The sequence below is a fragment of the Oncorhynchus keta genome, chromosome 27, assembly GCF_023373465.1.
Source record: "Oncorhynchus keta strain PuntledgeMale-10-30-2019 chromosome 27, Oket_V2, whole genome shotgun sequence".
NCBI lineage: Eukaryota > Metazoa > Chordata > Actinopteri > Salmoniformes > Salmonidae > Oncorhynchus > Oncorhynchus keta.
In genome coordinates this window covers 47,926,669-47,948,743 of record NC_068447.1, presented here as the reverse complement: position 1 = coordinate 47,948,743, position 22,075 = coordinate 47,926,669, and the positions used below count along the sequence as shown (strand labels likewise).

The 22,075-nt window shown below is 43.1% G+C and overlaps 1 protein-coding gene across 2 annotated transcripts in view; it reads left to right on the top strand.

Annotated features, from left to right (window-relative positions):
* LOC118360227 (mitochondrial carrier homolog 1-like) overlaps positions 1-21,767 on the top strand; it is a 44,530-nt gene extending 22,763 nt beyond the window's left edge. For both annotated transcript variants that reach the window (XM_035739509.2, XM_035739508.2), the window contains exons 11-12: positions 16,889-16,964; positions 17,082-21,767. In XM_035739509.2, the coding sequence (XP_035595402.1) occupies positions 16,889-16,956 (68 nt within the window). In that variant the 3' untranslated portion in view covers positions 16,957-16,964; positions 17,082-21,767. The remainder of the gene's footprint in view (positions 1-16,888; positions 16,965-17,081) is intronic.
* Positions 21,768-22,075: the final 308 nt, after the last annotated feature.

Genomic DNA, 22,075 nt, shown 5'->3' with positions numbered 1-22,075 from the left:
GCTACTTTTATTCTCTGTCCCCAACGCACCAGATGAACAGTTTTGATAGCCTTTAGCCGTACCCTCATCCTACTCCTCCTCTGTTCCTCGGGTGATGTGGAGGCGAACACAGGCCCTGCGTGTCCCCAGGCACTCATTTGTTGACTTCTGTATGGTGGTTTCATGCATGTTAACATCAGAAGCCTCCTCCCTAAGTTTGTTTTACTCACTGCTTTAGCACACTCCGCCAACCCCAATGTCTGTCCTTGCCATGTCTGAATCCTGGCTTAGGAAGGCCACCAACACTTCTGAGATTTCCATACCCAACTACAAAATGTTCCTTCATGATAGAACTGCCAAAGGGGGAGGAGTTAGCTTGCAAAGTTCTGTCATACTTTCCAGGTCTATGCCCAAACAGTTTGAGATTCTCATTTTAAAAATGAATCTCTCCAGAAATAAGTCTCTCACTGTTGCTGCCTGTTAGACCCCCCCGTCAGCTCCCAGCTGTGCCCTGGACACCATATGTGAATTGATTGCCCCCCCATCTATCTTCAGAGTTCATTCTGTTAGGTGACCTAAACTGGGATATGCTTAACACCCCAGCAGTCCTACCATCTATGCTAGATGCCCTCAATCTCACACAAATTATCAAGGAAACCACCAGGTACAACCCTAAATCTGTAAACATGGGCACCCTCATAGATATCATCCTGGTCCTCTAAATACACCTCTCTGTTTTCAACCAGGATCTCAGCGATCACTGCCTCATTGCCTGCATCCGCTATGGGTCCGCGGTCAAACGACCACCCCTCATCACTGTCATACGCTCCCTAAAACACTTCTGCGAGCAGCCCTTTCTAATCGACCTGGCCCAGGTATCCTGAAAGGATATTGACCTCATCCCGTCAGTCGAGGATGCCTGGTCGTTCTTTAAAAGTAATTTCCTCACCATCTTAAATAAGCATGTCCCATTCAAAAAAATGTAGAACTAAGAACAGATATAGCCCTTGGTTCACTCCAGACCTGACTGCCCTTGACCAGCACAAAAACATCCTTTGGCGGACTGCAATAGCATTTAATAGTCCCCGCGATATGCAACTGTTCAGGGAAGTCAGGAACCAAAACACACAGTCAGTCAGGAAAGCAAAGGCTAGCTTTTTCAAACAGAAATTTGCATCCTGTAGCTCTAACTCCAAAAAGTTTTGGGACACTGTAAAGTCCATGGAGAACAAGAGCACCTCCTCCCAGCTGCCCACTGCACTGAGGCTAGGCGACACGGTCACCACCGAAAATAGAACATTTCAATAAGCATTTCTCTACGGCTGGCCATGCTTTCCTCCTGGCTACCCCAACCCCGGCCAACAGCTCCGCACCCCTCGCAGCTACTTGCCCGAGCCTCCCCAGCTTCTCCTTCACCCAAACCCAGATCACAGATGTTCTGAAAGAGCTGCAAAACCTGGACCCGTACAAATCAGCTGGGCTAGACAATCTGGACCCTCTCTTTCTAAAATTATCCGCCGCCATTGTTGCAACTCCTATTACCAGTCTGTTCAACCTCTCTTTTATTTAGTCCGAGATCCCTAAAGATTGGAAAGCTGCGGCGGTCATCCCCCTCTTCAAAGGGGGTGACACTCTAGACCCAAACTGTTACAGACCTATATCCATCCTTCCCTGCCTTTCTAAAGTCTTTGAAAGCCAAGTTAATAAACAGATCACTGACCATTTCGAATCCCACCATACCTTCTCCGCTATGCAATCCGGTTTCCGAGCTGGTCACGGGTGCACCTCAGCCACGCTCAAGGTACTAAACGATATCATAACCGCCATCGATAAAAGACAGTACTGTGCAGCCGTCTTCATCGACCTGGCCAAGGCTTTCGACTCTGTCAATCACCGTATTCTTATTGGCAGACTCAATAGCCTTGGTTTCTCATATGACTGCCTCACCTGATTCACAAACTACTTCGCAGACAGAGTTCAGTGTGTAAAATCGGAGGGCCTGTTGTCCGGACTGTTGTCTCTATGGGGGTACCACAGGGTTCAATTCTCGGGCCGACACTTTTCTCTGAATATATCAACGATCCACCTCTACACAGACGACACCATTCTGTATACATCTGGCCCTTCTTTGGACACTGTGTTAACTAACCTCCAGACGAGCTTCAATGCCATACAATACTCCTTCCGTGGCCTCCAACTGCTCTTAACCTTTTGTGACTAGGGGGCAGTATTTTCATTTTTGGAAAAATAACGTTCCTGTAGTAAACGGGATATTTTAAAACACTCTAAAGTTTCCAAAACTGTAAAAATATTGTCTGTGAGTATAAGAGAACTGATGTTGCAGGCGAAAGCCTGAAAAAAATCCAAACAGGAAGGGACTCTTATTTAGAAGGCTCTGCGTTCTTATGCGTCCCTATTGGGCAGTGAATGGGCTATCAACCAGATTACTTTTTCTATGGCTTCCCTAATGTATCTAGTGTTAAAATAAGTAGTTTCAGGCTTTTATTTTTAAAACGAGCCTGAACGTCAACATTGCGTCAGTGGTCAGCTGAAGTCTCTGAGTGTTTGGTGCGGCATTGTTTCTCTCTATCTTACTAAGAAGCCACCAGTCCCGGTTGATATATTATTGAATAGATATTTGAAAAACACCTTGAGGATTGATTATAAACAACTTTTGCCATGTTTCTGTCAATATTATGGAGCTAATTTGGAATATTTTTCGCCGTTTTCGTGACTGCAATTTCCGGGCGATTTCTCAGCCAAACGTGAAGAACAAACGGAGCTATTTGCCTACAAAAATAATATTTTTGGAAAAAAGGAACATTTGCAATCTAACTGGGAGTCTTGTGAGTGAAAACATCCGAAGCTCATCAAAGGTAAACGATTGAATTTGATTGCTGTTCTGATTTCCATGACCAAGTTAGCAGCAGGTATCTGGACAAAATGCTATGCTAGGCTATCGATAAACTTACACAACTGCTTGTCTAGCTTTGGCTGTAAAGCATATTTTGAAAATCTGAGATGACAGGGTGATTAACAAAAGGCTAAGCTGTGTCTCAATATATTTCACTTGTGATTTTCATGAATAGGAATATTTTTTAGGAATATTTATGTCCGTTGCGTTATGCTAATTAGTGTCAGTCGATGATTACGCTCCCTCATGCGGGATGGGAAGTCACTAGAGGTTAAACACTAGCAAATCCAAATACATGCTTTTCAGCCGTTCGTTGCCCGCACTCGCCTGCCCGACTAGCATCACTACTCTGGACGGTTCTGACCTAGAATACGTGGACAACTATACCTAGGTGTCTGGCTAGACTGTAAACTCTCCTCCCAGACTCATATAAAACATCTCCAATCCAAAATAAAATCTAGAATCGGCTTTCTATTTCACAACAAAGCCTCCTTCACTCACGCTGCCAAACTTATCCTAGTAAAACTCAGCTCACTGTGATGATAAATTGGAAGAAAAGTTCAACAGCAGAGTGTAAAAGAGGGTCATTGTGGATGTTTCAAAGCCTAATACAACGAAATTGACAGCTTTCTAAGGTGACGGTTATTTCAAAACTCCATATGCATATTAGAGTTTATGCATATACATACTCATTCCAAGCCCAACAATACATAGCCTACCACATATTTACGCTTGGCATAAACATATAACACAAAACTGATTTAAGATGTCTTTGGTACATAATTGGTCTAGCCTATACTACAAAATGTAAAACATTAGAGTAATCCCCTTTGAATGTGGACTATATTATTATGCATACTGGATGGACTGGTTACCTGATGCTATGCTTCAACATTTCTGTCCACGAGTCTGGGAGAGAACGTATAGCCAGTTGGTTCATTGATTGTGCAGGGCAATTTTGAACAGCCTAGTAATTTTTTTATATTTCCACAATTAATTGGGTAACAATTTACCTTTAGCTATACAGAATATCGCAACACCATGCGTTTCCATCACCACCTCTCTCTCCTTTATTCCTTTCATTTGTGCGCAGAGGGCCTGTCAAAAGTTAGTGAAATAAACTCAGCAAAAAAAGAAACATCCTCTCACTGTCAAGACGTAAACTGAACAAGTTCCACAGACATGGAATAATGTGTCCCTGAACAATGGGGGGTTCAAGATCAAAAGTAACAGTCAGTATCTGGTGTGGACACCAGCTGCATTAAGTACTGCAGTGCATCTCCTCCTCATGGACTGCACCAGATTTGCCAGTTCTTGCCGTGAGATGTTACCCCATTCTTCCGCCAAGGTAGCTACAAGTTCCAGGACACTTCTGGGGGGAATGTGCCTAGCCCTCACCCTCCGATCCAACAGGTCCCAGACGTGCTCTATGGGATTGAGATCCGGGCTCTTCGCTGGCCATGGCAGAACACTGACGGGGGGACCTAGTGAATGACCTGCAGAGCGCTGGGACCAAAGTAACAAAGCCTACCATCAGTAACACACTACGCCGCCAGGGACTCAAATCCTGCCGTGCCAGACGTGTCCCCCTGCTTAAGCCAGTACATGTCCAGGCCCGTCTGAAGTTTGCTAGAGAGCATTTGGATGATCCAGAAGAAGATTGGAAGAATGTCATATGGTCAGATGAAACCAAAATATAACTTTTTGGTAAAAACTCAACTCGTCGTGTTTGGAGGACAAAGAATGCTGAGTTGCATCCAAAAAACACCATACCTACTGTGAAGCATGGGGGTGGAAACATCATGCTTTGGGGCTGTTTTTCTGAAAGGGACCAGGACGACTGATCCGTGTAAAGGAAAGAATGAATGTATTGTGAGATTTTGAGTGAAAACCACCTTCCATCAGCAAGGGCATTGAAAATGAAACGTGGCTGGGTCTGACAATGATCCCAAACACACCGCCCGGGCAACGAAGGAGTGGCTTCGTAAGAAGCATTTCAAGGTCCTGGAGTGGCCTAGCCCGTCTCCAGATCATAACCCCATAGGAAATCTTTGGGGGGAGTTGAAAGTCAGTGTTGCCCAGCAACAGCCCAAAACATCACTGCTCTAGAGGAGATCTGCATGGAGGAATGGGCCAAAATACCAGCAATAGTGTGTGAAAACCTTGTGAAGACTTACAGAAAACGTTTGACCTCTGTCATTGCCAACAAAGGGTATATAACAAAGTATTGAGAAACTTTTGTTATTGACCAAATACTTATTTTCCACCACAATTTGCAAATAAGTTCATAACAAATCCTACAGTGTGATTTTTCTGGATTTTTCCCCCTCATTTTGTCTGTCATAGTTGAAGTGTACCTATGATGAAAATTACAGGCCTCATCTTTTTAAGTGGGAGAACTTGCACAATTGGTGGCTGACTAAATACTTTTTTACCCCAATGTATTTTGTTTTTTATTTTATATTTTGCTTGATAAGTATGAATCTTTTCTCTTTCCTTCAAGATTGACGGACACATCATGGAAGAATACGATCGTGACGAGATGGCAAACATGCTGCTCTTGTTGAAATGAAGGGGACATTTAGGTGTGGAGAAGGATAGCTGAGATCAAAATGAGGTTCCTGTTGACAAATTAGTCTCTGGAAATATTCCATAGGAGCAGACTATGTAAGCTTTCAAGTCGAAAAACATCATAGGTTGACATGGCCATTAGTCTGTTGCATGTTGCATAATTCCAATATTGTTTTGGTCACTGCTTATGAAGAATAGCATATCAGTATTGCCGCGAGATTTTATTTGTCCTCGTTAGGTCTTCACACAGAACTGTCCTTTCCATCACAAAAATGGTTGAGATCACAAAACTTCTGCCTTTGACTTTGGTGTAAAATGTAATCCAAAAATGCACATACAAACAAGTTACTTTGTATTCATAAACATTTACATTACATTACATTTAAGTCATTTAGCAGACGCTCTTATCCAGAGCGACTTACAAATTGGTGCATTCACCTTATGACATCCAGTAGAACAGTCACTTTACAATAGTGCATCTAAATCTTAAAGGGGGGTGAGAAGGATTACTTATCCTATCCTAGGTATTCCTTAAAGAGGTGGGGTTTCAGGTGTCTCCGGAAGGTGGTGATTGACTCCGCTGTCCTGGCGTCGTGAGGGAGTTTGTTCCACCATTGGGGGCCAGAGCAGCGAACAGTTTTGACTGGGCTGAGCGGGAACTGTACTTCCTTAGTGGTAGGGAGGCGAGCAGGCCAGAGGTGGATGAACGCAGTGCCCTTGTTTGGGTGTAGGGCCTGATCAGAGCCTGGAGGTACTGAGGTGCCGTTCCCCTCACAGCTCCGTAGGCAAGCACCATGGTCTTGTAGCGGATGCGAGCTTCAACTGGAAGCCAGTGGAGAGAGCAGAGGAGCGGGGTGACGTGAGAGAACTTGGGAAGGTTGAACACCAGACGGGCTGCGGCGTTCTGGATGAGTTGTAGGGGTTTAATGGCACAGGCAGGGAGCCCAGCCAACAGCGAGTTGCAGTAATCCAGACGGGAGATGACAAGTGCCTGGATTAGGACCTGCGCCGCTTCCTGTGTGAGGCAGGGTCGTACTCTGCGGATGTTGTAGAGCATGAACCTACAGGAACGGGCCACCGCCTTGATGTTAGTTGAGAACGACAGGGTGTTGTCCAGGATCACGCCAAGGTTCTTAGCGCTCTGGGAGGAGGACACAGTGGAGTTGTCAACCGTGATGGCGAGATCATGGAACGGGCAGTCCTTCCCGGGAGGAAGAGCAGCTCCGTCTTGCCGAGGTTCAGCTTGAGGTGGTGATCCGTCATCCACACTGATATGTCTGCCAGACATGCAGAGATGCGATTCGCCACCTGGTCATCAGAAGGGGGAAAGGAGAAGATTAATTGTGTGTCGTCTGCATAGCAATGATAGGAGAGACCATGTGAGGTTATGACAGAGCCAAGTGACTTGGTGTATAGCGAGAATAGGAGAGGGCCTAGAACAGAGCCCTGGGGGACACCAGTGGTGAGAGCGCGTGGTGAGGAGACAGATTCTCGCCACGCCACCTGGTAGGAGCGACCTGTCAGGTAGGACGCAATCCAAGCGTGGGCCGCGCCGGAGATGCCCAACTCTGAGAGGGTGGAGAGGAGGATCTGATGGTTCACAGTATCGAAGGCAGCCGATAGGTCTAGAAGGATGAGAGCAGAGGAGAGAGAGTTAGCCACTTGCATCTAAATCTTGTTGGGGGAGCAGTGCGGAGCGCCTCCGTGATGCAGAGAATAGCAGTCTCAGTGAATGACTAGTCTTGAAACCTGACTGATTTGGATCAAGAAGGTAATTCTGAGAGAGATAGTTTTGGTAGAGCTGGCCAAGGACGGCACGTTCAAGAGTTTTGGAGAGAAAAGAAAGAAGGGATACTGGTCTGTAGTTGTTGACATCGGAGGGATCGAGTGTAGGTTTTTTCAGAAGGGGTGCAACTCTCGCTCTCTTGAGGACGGAAGGGACGTAGCCAGCGGTCAGGGATGAGTTGATGAGCGGGTGAGGTAAGGGAGAAGGTCTCCGGAAATGGTCTGGAGAAGAGAGGAGGGGATAGGGTCAAGCGGGCAGGTTGTTGGCACAGGCCGGCCGCCAAGAGCGAGATTTCATCTGGAGAGAGAGGGGAGAAAGAGGTCAGAGCACAGGGTAGGGCAGTGTGAGCAGAACCAGCGGTGTCGTTTGACTTAGCAAACGAGGATGTCGACCTTCTTTTCAAAATGGTCATCTGCAGAGAGGGAGGAGGAGGGGGGAGGAGAATTCAGGAGGGAGGAGAAGGTGGCAAAGAGCTTCCTAGGGTTAGAGCAGACATGGGCAAAGCATGGCCCGCGGGCCACATACGGCCCGTTAGGCTTTTAATCCGGCCCGCCGAACTTGTCCAAATTATAGTAAAAACCTCCTTTTTCCCTTTCCCTGCAATGCCCACGTTTCCCCAATAGATGGCGCACTCAAAACACATTGACCGTTGTTGGGTGGTGATATTTCTCTTTATTTCACTTTAATTTTCACTTCGTTTCACGTCACCATTAAGCCCTTCTGTGAAAATGAGCGGACCAAAGAGAAGGAAAGTGGACAGCGAATGCGAGTGTTTAATAAGGAGTGGACAACAAAATACTTCTTCACTGAAGTCCGATCAACGGCTGTATGTCTGATATGCCAAGAAGCTGTTGGGCCGCGCCGGAGATGCGGAGAGGGTGGAGCGGTTTTCAAAGAGTACAATATCAGCCGTCACTTTGCCACGAAGCATGCAAACTATGCTAGCAAGCAGTCAACACAAGAACGGGCGGCTACTGCTCAGAGGTTGGCAGCTAATTTACAGAGTCAACAGAACTTTTTCACCGACAAACTGCAATTCAAGAGTCAAGTACCAAGGCAAGTTATTTGCTGGCATTCAAATTAGCAAAGGCTAGTTGAAGCCTTTCTTGAAACCTGACTTTTGAAAGAGTGCATGGTAGAGACAGCAGGTCTCTTGTGTCCGGAGAGCAAAGAGTTTGAAAAAATCAGTTTAGCACGCAGGACAGTGACTGGTCTGTAGTGGAACTGATTGATCGAAGATATAGTCAGGTTAAACAAAAGGCGGAGTCCTTTAAGTTATATTCACTAGCACTGGGTCAAAGTTGATGACATGAAAAGACACTGCTCAGCTCCTAATTTTTTTATCCGAGGGATTAACGACAGTTTTGAGATAACGGAGGAGCTTAGCAAACGAGGATTGAGCATGGAATCACTGAAAGGGAAAACGCGAGGAGAGGACTTATATGAACAGGTGTCTGCTGTCATCGAGAGAATGAAGCTACCTTGGAGTCAAAACTTGCCAATGTCACCACGGATGGATCGCCAAATTTAACTGGAAAAAACATCGGGCTGCTGAAAAGAATCCAGGATAAAGTGAAAGAAAACCCTGACCAGGATGTTATTTTACTTCACTGCATCATTCATCAGGAGTCTCTGTGTAAGTCTGTATTGCAGCTTAATCACGTTGTGGATCCAGTTGTAAAACTTGTCAACTTCATACGAGCAAGGGGACTTAATCATCGTCAGTTCATTACGTTCCTGGAAGAAACTAATGCGGATCACCAGGACCTACTTTACCACCTGGAGGTCCGCTGGTTAAGTTTGGGGAAAGTGTTTCAACGAGTCTGGGAGCTCAAAGATGAGATTCGCTCATTTTTTAATTTAATGGGGGAAATCCGATGAATTCCCGAGCTGAGCGAGAGGAAAAGACACAAACTGGCTTTGTGACTTTGCGTTTGCTGTGGACATATTTTCACACATGAATGAGCTGAACGTGAAGCTACAGGGGAAAGATCAGTTTGCGCACGACATGTACACAAATGTGAGAGCCTTCAAATCCAAGCTGGTTTTATTCTCCAGGCAAATGTCAAACAAATCTTGGGGACATTTCCCCACACTAGCCGTGCAGAAAGAGAGCCGTCCCAGGAAATGCGAAGAAATAAGGCAAATCACTGGATGATCTGCACAGAGAATTTTGCCGTCGGTTCTGTGATTTTGAAAACCGCAGGAGCTGCAATTGGAACTGATCGATCTTCAGTCTGACTCCGTCTCAAAGGAGAAGTTCAAGTCTCTTAAACTGAATGACTTTTACGCTTCACTTAACGAGACCGCGTTTCCAAACCTCCTGAGGAAGGCGCAGAAGATGCTGGTGTTGTTTGGCTCGACCTACTGTGTGAGCCACGTTTAGCGTCATGAAAATCAACAAAGCCCATCACAGATCCAAGTTAACTGACCAACACCTCAGATCTGTCCTGAGAATTGCCACAACAAAACTAACTCCAGACTTTGATGCACTGGCAAAAAGGGAGACCAACAACACTGTTCCCACTGAAATGGTGAGTTTTTCTGCTGTGTTATGAAAAATGCATATGGAAAGTTTGGAAGTGCGTCTTTTATTTAAGAGCAATGCGCATTTACGCACAGCAGCGGTACAGTAGCTTAATTAACACGCCGCACACGCTCTTAATTTAAATTTAAATTTTCAGCTGCAGGTAGGATATTTAATACAGCCTATGTCTGTGTGCTTGGCAACGATACACGTGTACTGTTTGCGCGTGAGGCAGAGGGGCGTCCGTGGCGAGTTTGTAGAGCGCGCGGTCAGGACAATCCATCCATGATTTTGCTGGAGTTTAACACAAGTAGATATTATTGAGCTTGAGTATTTCGTTGTGTAATAATATGTTTTGAATGTTGAAAGTGATTCCATTTTTCAATAAATGTTGATTTCTTTAACTTTGCACCTTCGATTGAAACTTATTAAAAACAGACGCAATCTTGATAAATCACAGTGCGTATGTTATTTTAATCTATTTACATTTCTCCTCCCAGTATCTGGAAATAGTATGTAAATGCCATATCTTGCATATTCCTTGAGACAAATTTATTAACTGATAAGGGCTATTTTTCACATTTGAAAGACAGTTAATAAATTGGGTTGTAGTGTTCTTACTGTGCTATGAGGTTTGCACACACTACATTTAATGCTTTAGTATATCCGGCCCAAACACTCCCTCCAAATGCTCCTGGCCCGGCCCCTCTTTCAAATGGTTTAGAACCCATTGTGGGGGAGGAGTCAGGAGGGAAAAGTTTGCCCACCTCTGGGTTAGAGGCAGATGCTTGGAATTTAGAGTGGTAGAAAGTGGCTTTAGCAGCAGAGACAGAGGAGGAAAATGTAGAGAGGAGGGAGTGAAAGGATGCCAGGTCCGCAGGGAGGCGAGTTTTCCTCCATTTCCGCTCGGCTGCCCAGAGCCCTGTTCTTTGAGCTCGCAATGAGTCGTCGAGCCACGGAGCGGGAGGGGAGGACCGAGCCGGCCTGGAGGATACGGGACATAGAGAGTCAAAGGATGCAGAAAGCGAGGAGAGGAGGGTTGAGGAGGCAGAATCAGGAGATAGGTTGGAGAAGGTTTGAGCAGAGGGAAGAGATGATAGGATGGAAGAGGAGAGAGTAGCGGGGGAGAGAGAGCGAAGGTTGGGACGGCGCGATACCATCCGAGTAGGGGCAGTGTGGGAAGTGTTGGATGAGAGCGAGAGGGAAAAGGATACAAGGTAGTGGTCGGAGACTTGGAGGGGAGTTGCAATGGGGTTAGTGGAAGAACAGCATCTAGTAAAGATGAGGTCGAGCGTATTGCCTGCCTTGTGAGTAGGGGGGAAGGTGAGGGGTGAGGTCAAAAGAGGAGAGGAGTGTAAAGAAGGAGGCAGAGAGGAATGAGTCAAAGGTAGACGTGGGGAGGTTAAAGTCGCCCAGAACTGTTAGAGGTGAGCCGTCCTCAGGAAAGGAGCTTATCAAGGCATCAAGCTCATTGATGAACTCTCCGAGGGAACCTGGAGGGCGATAAATGATAAGGATGTTAAGCTTGAAAGGGCTGGTAACTGTGACAGCATGGAATTCAAAGGAGGCGATAGACAGATGGGTAAGGGGAGAAAGAGAGAATGACCACTTGGGAGAGATGAGGATCCCGGTGCCACCACCCCGCTGACCAGAAGCTCTCGGGGTGTGCGAGAACACGTGGGCGGACGAGGAGAGAGCAGTAGGAGTAGCAGTGTTATCTGTGGTGATCCATGTTTCCGTCAGTGCCAAGAAGTCGAGGGACTGGAGGGAGGCATAGGCTGAGATGAACTCTACCTTGTTGGCCGCAGATCGGCAGTTCCAGAGGCTACCGGAGACCTGGAACTCCACGTGGGTCGTGCGCGCTGGGACCACCAGATTAGGGTGGCGCGGCCACGCGGTGTGGAGTGTTTGTATGGTCTGTACAGAGAGGAGAGAACAGGGATAGACAGACACATAGTTGACAGGCTACAGAAGAGGCTACGCTAATGCAAGGAGATTGGAATGACAAGTGGACTACACGTCTCGAATGTTCAGAAAGTTAAGCTTACGTAGCAAGAATCTTATTGACTAAAATGATTAAAATGATACAGTACTGCTGAAGTAGGCTAGCTGGCAGTGGCTGCGTTGTTGACACTACACTAATCAAGTCGTTCCGTTGAGTGTAATAGTTTCTACAGTGCTACTATTCGGGGCTAGCTGGCTAGCTAGCAGTGTTGATTACGTTACGTTGCGTTAAAAGAACGACTATAGCTGGCTAGCTAACCTAGAAAATCGCTCTAGACTACACAATTATCTTTGATACAGGACGGCTATGTAGCGGCTATGTAGCTAGCTACGATCAAGCAAATCAAGCCGTTGTGCTGTAATGAAATGAAATGAAAATGTGATACTACCTGTGGAGCGAAGCGGAATGCGACCGGGTTGTTGTTGGCTAGCTGTTAGCTGTTAGCTAGCTAGCAGTGTCTCCTACGTTAAGGACGACAAATAGCTGGCTAGCTAACCTCGGTAAATTAAGATAATCACTCTAAGACTACACACTCTAAACTACACAATTATCTTGGATACGAAGACAGCAAAGACAACTATGTAGCTAGCTAACACTACACTAATCAAGTCGTTCAGTTGAGTGTAATAGTTTCTACGGTGCTGCCGTTAGGACGACGAAATACGATAATTACGCAATTATCTTTGATACAAAGACGGCTATGTAGCTAGCTAAGAAGAAATTGCTAAGATTAGACAAATCAAACCGTTGTACTATAATGAAAAGTAATGAAAAGTAATACTACCTGCGGACCGAAGTGCGAATGCGACCGCTCGCTCCAACCCGGCAGCGAGTGAATATAGTACCTTAAAAGTATTCACACCCCTTGACTTTTTCCACATTTGTGACTGACCGTCTCAATTCAGTATTATGTTTTTTACGTTGGATTAAAGTAGAGAGCTAGAAAATGGTAAATCATACACTACAGTTGAAGAACAATGGGAAAGCAATTCTGCTTTGGAAGTTGATAAACTTGTAACCTTACTTTTTAATGTTTTGGTACTTACTGGAGAGCTCTTCTTTGTCCACCCATTCAGCATCGTTCACACCCTCTTATTCTGTCCTAACCGCAGTAGTCATGCACCCAAGCTAACTGGCAAATGTTGGCTAGCATGCTAGCTACTTCCAGACACAAATGAGAGAACAGCTCACTGACCATTTTACTCACCGTAGCAGAGCTGGTTAGGCTGTTTTCATGTTATCCAGTGTTGGTGACTGCAACTGTGCTGCTGGCAACAATTTACACTTTTTTGCCAACGTTTACTGACACCGGCCATATTCAGATGTTGAGCATTTGTAAATTTGTCAGTTATTCTGCTCTCTGGCACACACAGACGAGAGTGCTCTGAAATAGGAGTAGATAGCCAGAACGAATTTACCAGCTACGTCTATCAACAGTTGTCACAGTGACATTCTATTGCAATGGTTACTTGCATAGTGGAGTATTTTTTTGTTAAGAAATGTATGTTACTATGATGTTACTACCCTGCATGAATCTGCAGTTAGCTAAACAACCACGTTCAATTGTAACTAGCTAACATTAGGCTATAACTAGCAAAGCAAATAGCTCTGCGATATACAAATAATATTACTACACAGATCATACACGTAACGTTAGCTAGTGAGCCAGCCACTTTAAACTTGAAATAAAAATTACTTTCTGTCAAAATTAGAAATGTGTAATATTTGAAAATGTAGCTAGCTAGACTATCTTGCCCATAAACACCATGGATAGACGCTTCTCCCTGTCACGGCTGCCTTCATTTCGCTGAACCCCATGAAGAGTAGCTGCTGCTTTGGCAGCTAATGGGGATCCATAATAGCTAAAAAATACAAATGGTTGCCCATAGTTTGAAGATGTAATCCGGAGACAGGTGTTTTCTCCATCCCCTAAACTATCATACTCTTATTCCACTGATTTCAAAAGTGGAGAACAGTTATACGGTTCTGCTATGATATATATAGATATCTTTAAAAAAAAAGCTGCGTTAGACACCTACTGACCAGCTCAAATAGACAGAAGCATGCTATATGGCAGACCAATCTGAACTCATCTCTCGGCATGTCCAGCCCACTCATTATCTCAGCCAATTATGGCTAGCGGGAAGGGTGCTGACTTTCTGTGAATAAACCAACTAGGCTTGTAATTTAACAATTATATTCATAAATGGCATACATGTTTGTTATTAAGGCACATCAAATCAAATGTATTTATATAGCCCTTCGTACATCAGCTGATATCTCAAAGTGCTGTACAGAAACCCAGCCTAAAACCCCAAACAGCAAGCAATGCAGGTGTAGAAGCATAAAAAGCTCACATGTTCCAGAAGGCATTTCTGATTTAAAAAAAACACAATTAGATTTTTTTTGTAAAGTTTACATTCAAATGGCTCTCCTATGAAGTAGTGACCCGCGACGTACGCCTAGTTTCCTGAAACAAATCACATTTTGTTGTGTTACAGCCTGAATTAAAAATGGATTACATTGAAATGTTGTGTCTCTAATCTACACACAATATCCCTTAATATCAAAGTGGACTTTCACAAATTTAGAAAAATGAAAAGCTGAAATGTCTACAGTGAATAAGAATTCCACCCCTTTGTTTTGGGCAAGCATGAATAAGTTCAGGAGTAATAACTTTAACAAATCACATAAGTTGCATGAACTATGTGTGCAATAATAGTAGTTAACATGATTTTTGAATGACTACCCCATCTCTGTACCCCACACATACAACTAACTATATGTAACAATTCCTTAAGGTGAACTTCAAGCACATTCAACCACCAAGAGCAGGGAGGTTTTCCAATGCCTCGTAAAGGGCAACTATTGTTTGATGGGCAACTATTGTTTGATTTTTTTTTTTGAGCATGGTGAAGTTTTAATTACACTTTGGATGGTGTATCAATACACCGAGTCACTACAAAGGTACAGGCGTCCATCCTAACTCAGTTGCCGGAGAGAAAGGAATCTGCTCAGGGATTTCACCATAAGACCAATGGTGACTTTAAAACAGTTACAGAGTTTAATGGCTGTGATAGGAGAAAACTGAGAATGGATCAATGACATTGTAGTTACTCCACAATACTAATCTAAATGACAGAGTGAAAAGAAGGAAGCCTGTACAGAATAAAAATATTTCACAACATGCATCCTGTTTGCAATAAAAATGTACTTTGTCCTAAATTAAAAGTGTTATGTTTGAGGCAAATCCAACACATCACTGAGTACTACTCTTAATATTTTCAAGCATGGTGGTGGCTGCATCATGTTATGGGTATGCTTTTCCTCGGCAAGGACTAGGGAGTTTAAGATAAAAGATAAATAGAATAGAGCTAAGCACAGGCAATATCCTAGAAGACCTAGAAAACCTTCTTCAGTCTTCTTTCCAACTGACACTGGGAGACAAATTCACCTTTCTGCAGGACAATAACCTAAAACACAATTAAGTGAAAATGCCTGAGAAGCCGGTGTTTGGAGAATAGATTGACATGGGTGTTGTTAGACCCGAGACGAAGGCAGACATGCCTTCTGGAACATGCTGAGAGAGGAGTTCGGATTGGCCTGCCATGTTTATTTTATTTTACCTTTATTTAACTAGGCAAGTCAGTTAAGAACAAATTCTTATTTTCAATGACTGCCTAGGAACAGTGGGTTAACTGCCTGTTCAGGGGCAGAACGACAGATTTGTACCTTGTCAGCTCAGGGGTTTGAACTTGCAACCTTCCCGGTTACTAGTCCAACGCTCTAATCACTAGGCTACGTTGCCACCCCAATGTAGCATGCTTCTGTCTAACATGATGGTCAGTATGTGTAGGTAATTCTAAAGCGGCTCTTTTGAAAGATATTACGTAGCAGAACGGCATAAGTTTGAAATCAGTGGAATTAGAGTATGATAGCTGAGGAGATGGAGAAAATTCTGCCGTTTGATTGCAAATATGCAGACAGAGTCGATAAAGAGAACACACTGGCTGTTGTATAAAACACCTGTCTCCGGATTACATCTTCAAACCAAAGGCAACAATGGCATCTGTGACAGAGAGGGAGAAGCATCCATGTATAATTGTCTAGCTAGCTACATTTTTAGATATTACACATTTCGTTTTCATTTCAAGTTAGTGTACTGTTACCTAGGCAACGTTAGCTGGCTGGCTAGCTAGCTAACGTTATGTGTATGATCTGTGTAGTTGTTATATTATTCTTATCTCAGAGCCATTTGCATTGCTAGTTATAGCCTAATGTTAGCTAGCTGAGAAACGCTGCCTGCCTGTCTCTCGTCCCGACTACAGACATGTTCATTACTATGGGACAGCTGTAGGTCGAATTTGAATATTGAAACAATGTTGCAAATGTCGGAGAGACAGAGAGCAAGGTTTATACAAATCTCTGCTGTTGAAAACTAGTCTAAGAGAAATGTGAGATAATGTCTAGATGCTTTTTATAGTGAAGATGAAGTTTATAAATTGCTTGGTATGTCCGATGAGACAGTGGATTGCGCAGTCAGATGGAAAATAGTAAATAGGCATTTTAATGTCAGTGTCTATTCCACAAGTTACCACCGGCTAAATCTATGACATTAAAATGCCTATTTTCCAATCAGCATTAGACCCACCTGTTGTATAAGGCCAAATATACACTGGAGCTGCTTACCAAGACATTGCATGTTCCTGAGTGGCCTAGTTAAAGTTTTGACTTAAGATTACTCAACATCATGCATCATTTGTTATTACATTGCATATTTGAATAACCAGATTCAATTTATAAGGTTTCCAAGCATACCCAGGTCAGTGAACTCTCACTGAAGCACATTTGATTTAAGTCAAGAGTACAACAATAGAAAGTACCACATGGCCTTGTTACTGTCTGTTACCTGTACTTAACTGTCCTATAGCTGGTGCCATTTGAGAATAATGGTGTGTCTGTCATGACTTTCATATCAAAGTATAGCCTTGATATATCACAAAATAATAGGATACAGTTTAAATGTGTTTGTTTGAGAGACAAATAACATGAAGTGTTAGCTTGTGGGTTCAGCTTATAATGGATCTCTGTCTTGTGTGTTCACAGGTTGGTGGCTGGTCTTCCCCCTAACTCTCCCATCTTTAAGTCCTGGGTCCACTGTTGGGCTCGTCTGAGCCACGAGGTACAGTCACGCTCATTCAGCTGGAGCAAATGGAACGTGTGTGTGTGTGTGTGTGTGTGTGTGTGTTTTCTCTGGTAGTGCATGTCTGAAACTGTCTTTTTATTTCTCACCCATTAGGGCCATCTCTTCCGAGGATCCAGCTTCTTTTATCGCCGCTTGCCTGTGACAGGGATGGCTTTGACTGAGGAGTGATAAAATCAACCACCGCACAACCTGTGCCACTGTTCTCCTTCCTAACCGGTACCTCAGTGAGACCAATGTACAACCACCCCCTCACCTTAAACCCCCCAGTGGATAAAGCCGGAGCAGCATGTTATCAATGGGCTAGGTGTTTTACTGAAGTAAAGTTACTTACAAATGAAGAGTTTTGTTAATCTTGTTTTTAATCTAAATAATAATGTAGCCACTCAAAAGTAAGAGGTCTGAGGAGTGAGACTTAATGTGAACGAATCAAAATTATATCCAATATATTTTGTCTTGGTTGAATGCTGAGGGTATAATCTCCTTTTACTATACCAGCAAAGTTGCACTATTTTTTTATTTATTAGAATCTATGACTTAATTTTGCAATATTTATAGGACACAGTTTAATTAAGTTCTATGTAGGCTTTAAAATTGGATAGTTGATTTCCATCTATAGGAAAAAATGCCAAATGTTTATTTTTCAAAGGGTCTCACTAGTAGTAGCATGATATATGGTTGCATTCGAAAGTGCTAATTTGCCTTCTATCAGAAGTGCTTTACCCAATAATTATACCTATTCACAAACACCATAAGCCCACAAAAACTGGAGTGCTCTCTAGTGATGCACCGATATGACTTTTTTTGGCCGATACCGATATCCAATATTTTCCTTGCCAAAAAACCCAGATATTTTAAGAAATTAGCGGCCTTTTAAGCACTCTAGTACAGGTAAATAGTTAACACGCACACATGGACACGGCGGTCTAAGGCACTGCATCTCAGTGCAAGAGGTGTCACTACAGTCCCTGGTTCGAATCCAGGCTGTATCACATCCGGCCGTGATTGGGAGTCCCATAGGGCGGCGCACAACTGGCCCAGTGTCGCCCAGGCTGTCATTGTAAATAATAATTTGTTCTTAATTGACTTGCCTAGTTAAATAAAGGTTACACACACCACCCTGACCAAAAAGTTATTTTGTTGGCATTTACATGTCCCCATTACCAGTCAAACATAATCAAAACCTATTTCTTTCACTTACAGTTGAAGTCGTAAGTTTACATACCCCTTAGCAAAATACATTTAAACTCAGTTTTTCACAATTCCTGACATTTAATCCTAGTAAATATTCCCTGTTTTCGGTCAGTTAGGATCACCACATTATTTTAAGAATGTGAAATGTCAGAGTAATAGAAGAGTGAATTATTTATTTCAGCTTTTATTTCTTTCATTACATTCCCAGTGGGTCCGAAGTTTACATACACTCAATTAGTATTTGGTAGCATTGCCTTTAAATTGTTTAACTTGAGTCAAATGTTTCGGGTAGCCTTCCACAAGCTTCCCACAATAAGTTGGGTGAATTTTGGCCCATTCCTCCTGACAGAACTAGTGTAACTCAGTCAAGGCCTCCTTGCTCGCACATGCTTTTTCAGTTCTGCCCACAAATGTTCAATAGGATTGAGGTCAGTGCTTTGTGATGGCCACTCCAATAGCTTGACTTTGTTGTCATTTTGCAACAACTTCTGAAGTATGCTTTGGATCATTGTCCATTTGGAAGACCCATTTGCGACCAAGTTTTAACTTCCTGATTCATGTCTTGAGATGTTGCTTCAATATATCCACATAATTTTCCATCTTCATGAAGCCATCTATTTTGTGAAGTGCACCAGTCCTTCCTCTAGCAAACATGACAACAACATAATGCTGCCACCCCCGTGCTTCACGGTTGGGATGGTGTTCTTCAGCTTGCAATCCTCCCCTTTTTTCCTCCAAACATAACGATGGTCAAACAGTTCTATTTTTGTTTCATCAGACCAGAGGACATTTCTCCAAAAAGTACAACATTTGTCCCCATGTGCAGTTGCAAACTATAGTTTGGCTTTTTTATGGTGGCTTTTGAGCAGTGGCTTCTTCCTTGCTGAGCGGCCTTTCAGGTTATGTCAATATAGGACTCGTTTTACTGTGGATATAGATATTTTTGTACCTGTTTCCTCCAGCATCTTCACAAGGTCCTTTGCTGCTGTTCTGGGATTGATTTGCCCCAAAATACGTTCATCTCTAGGGGACAGAATGCGTCTACTTCCTGAGCGGTATGACGGCTGCGTGATCCCGTGGTGTTTATACTTGCGTACTATTGTTTGTACAGATGAATGTGGTACCTTCATGCGTTTGGAAATTATTCCCAAGGATTAACCAGACTTGTGGAGTTCTTGGCTGATTTCTTTTGATTTTCCCATGATGTCAAGCAAAGAGGCACTGAGTTAGGTCTTAGGTAGGTCTTGAAATACATCCACAGGTACACCTCCAATTGACTCAAATGATGTCAATTAGAGCCTGTCAGAAACTTCTAAACCCATGACATCATTTTCTGGAATTTTCCAAGCTGTTTAAAGGCAGTCAACTTAGTGTAGGTAAACTTCTGACCCACTGGAATTGTGATACAGTGAGTTATAAGTGAAATAATCTGTCTGTAAACAATTGTTGGAAAAATCATGTGTCGTGCACAAAGTAGATGTCCTAACCGACTTTCCAAAGTTATAGTTTGTTAATTACCAAGAAATTTGTGGAGTGGTTGAAAAACAAGTTTTAATGACTCCAACTTAAGTGTATGTAAACTTCAGACTTCAACTGTACTTGCTGTGCTGTTTCGTTGTTCAGTCATTTCATTCTCAACCAGGATTTCTATGGAACACCGTTTGGGTCTTTTCGTGTCAAATAACACCATTTTACCAATCAGGACCTGAATACGACTGCACGTCAAATAATAATTTAACTCGTTCATACATTTTTTACGTAGTTTTGACACATTGATTGCACTCACTTGTATTTCATGTCACAATGATTCATCGAAATGCTATGATGCTGGTAAAGTTGTCTCGCGCACCTACAGTGCTGGTCATAAAAACAATCTAGCTAGCTAATGGATGCAAATCATTTTCTTCCCCAAAACATAGCAAAATGACAATCTGTTTCAGTAGCTATATAGTTAGCTAGCTAGCTAGATGTCATCTAAAATAAGCCTAATTGATAAGATAGTTCTTGTTTGATTAATGGTGGTCGGACCCATCTATGTGGGATTAGCCACGATAGTGGACTTTCGAAATAAAAGTATGGCATAATTCTACTATTTCTATTCATTTGCATCACTGTCAATGACATACTTTTATTTTGAAGTCAAACCGCAAATTCCACTATTGTGCTTAATCCTTATTGTGGCTAGCTTCACAACACGTAACCCGGTCCAGTTGAGCCTCACTAGCCAGATGAAACTAGCTAGCTGCTTATAACGTTAGCTTTGGGTAACAGGGTTAAGTAGCTGGCTAGCTATTTATTTTCATGAACCGAAGTTCAATTTTAATAGGCTAACAACAAGTAGCAACCTAGCTAATACTTACTCACAAGGATCCCTAAATAGTTGATAAGAATAATGAAAATGACTGCAGTTTCTACTGGTCATTGTTTTCAGGCTGGTTGTATTGGTGCTAGCTAGGTACCAAGCTAAAGCTAACTAGCTACCCCAGAAGTTGCAGTCGAACAAATAACGCTTTATTACCAAGGAGGTATTGTTGACACATGGTTCGTGGCCGGTGTTTGCAGACTTTTTTTGTACAGCTTTGAGAGTGCTACTGTCTACTATCTTTTTTGACACGCAAAGACCCAAACGGCGTTCCATAGTATGTATGTCGTGAAGCTAATAGCAGTGATGCTATCAATGTGTGACTTCGGTAGGGCAACATCTGAAAAATAGCACACTTGGTAGTGTGTACCGGTGCTCGACCAGTCGGGAAAGCCATCATCACCCACGACAGAGCGGTTGGTTGTCAAGGGCAATGAATTCCATTATCTTGGCTTTAATGGATTTCGCCTTTGAGTTGTCTCGCTGAAATGTTCTTACTCTTTCAAATGACTGCTTGACTCGTTGACTGCTCGATTCACACAGCAGACATTGTGGGCTAGGTTAGGAATGCTGTGTTGCACCTATAGCACATTTTACGTGGCGTCATTACGTCCTGTATTACGTCCTATACATTATATAGGTATGACCGGTAACTTTGACATTCGTTTTTAGCATCGCCGTTAAACTAGACATCGGGGTGATACCGATGTTGGCATTTTTAGCTAATTTCGTCCGATTCCGATATGTCCACCTATATATTGTGCATCCCTGGTGCTCTCCTTTAAAACTAATTTGACCACAGGTTCTTGCAACTTTGTACACATTGCAGCTCCAGTGAGCTCTTGCCACGAGAGAAGTAAGAAACAAGGGAGGAATTCAGAGGGCAACCAGTAGTTTTCAGTGATGTTCAAAAACGTGGCCTGCCATCCACAAAAGGTTGTCTGTGGCCATATATTAAGAACATTTGTCAATATCACAAATGTTGTGTTCTAATTTGTGTGAAGTGATGGGTATATTTGTGTTACCAGTGACAAAGAAATGCTAAATTACAGTGCCTTCAGAAGGTATTCACACCCTTTTTGACTTTCCCCACATTTTGTTGTGTTACAGCCTCAATTAAACATGTATTCTGTCACTGACCTACCTACATACAATACCCCATAACGTCAATGTGGAATAATTTGTTTTGAAATGTTTACTCATTAATAAAAACTGAAAAACTGAAATGTCATGAGTCAATAAGTATTCAACCCCTTTGTTATGGCAAGCCTAAATAAGTTCAGGAGAAAACATTTGCTTAACAAGTCACATAAGTTCCATGGACACACATACAGAATTGTAAGGTACCTCAGTCGAGCATTGAATTTCAAACACAAAGACCAGGGAGGTTTTCCAATGCCTCGCAAAGAAGGGCACCAATTGGTAGATGGGTAAAAAAAAAGTATACATTGAATACCCCTTTGAGCATGGTGACATTACTAATTGCACTTTGGGTACATTGATACACCATCCAGTCACTACAAAGATATAGGCG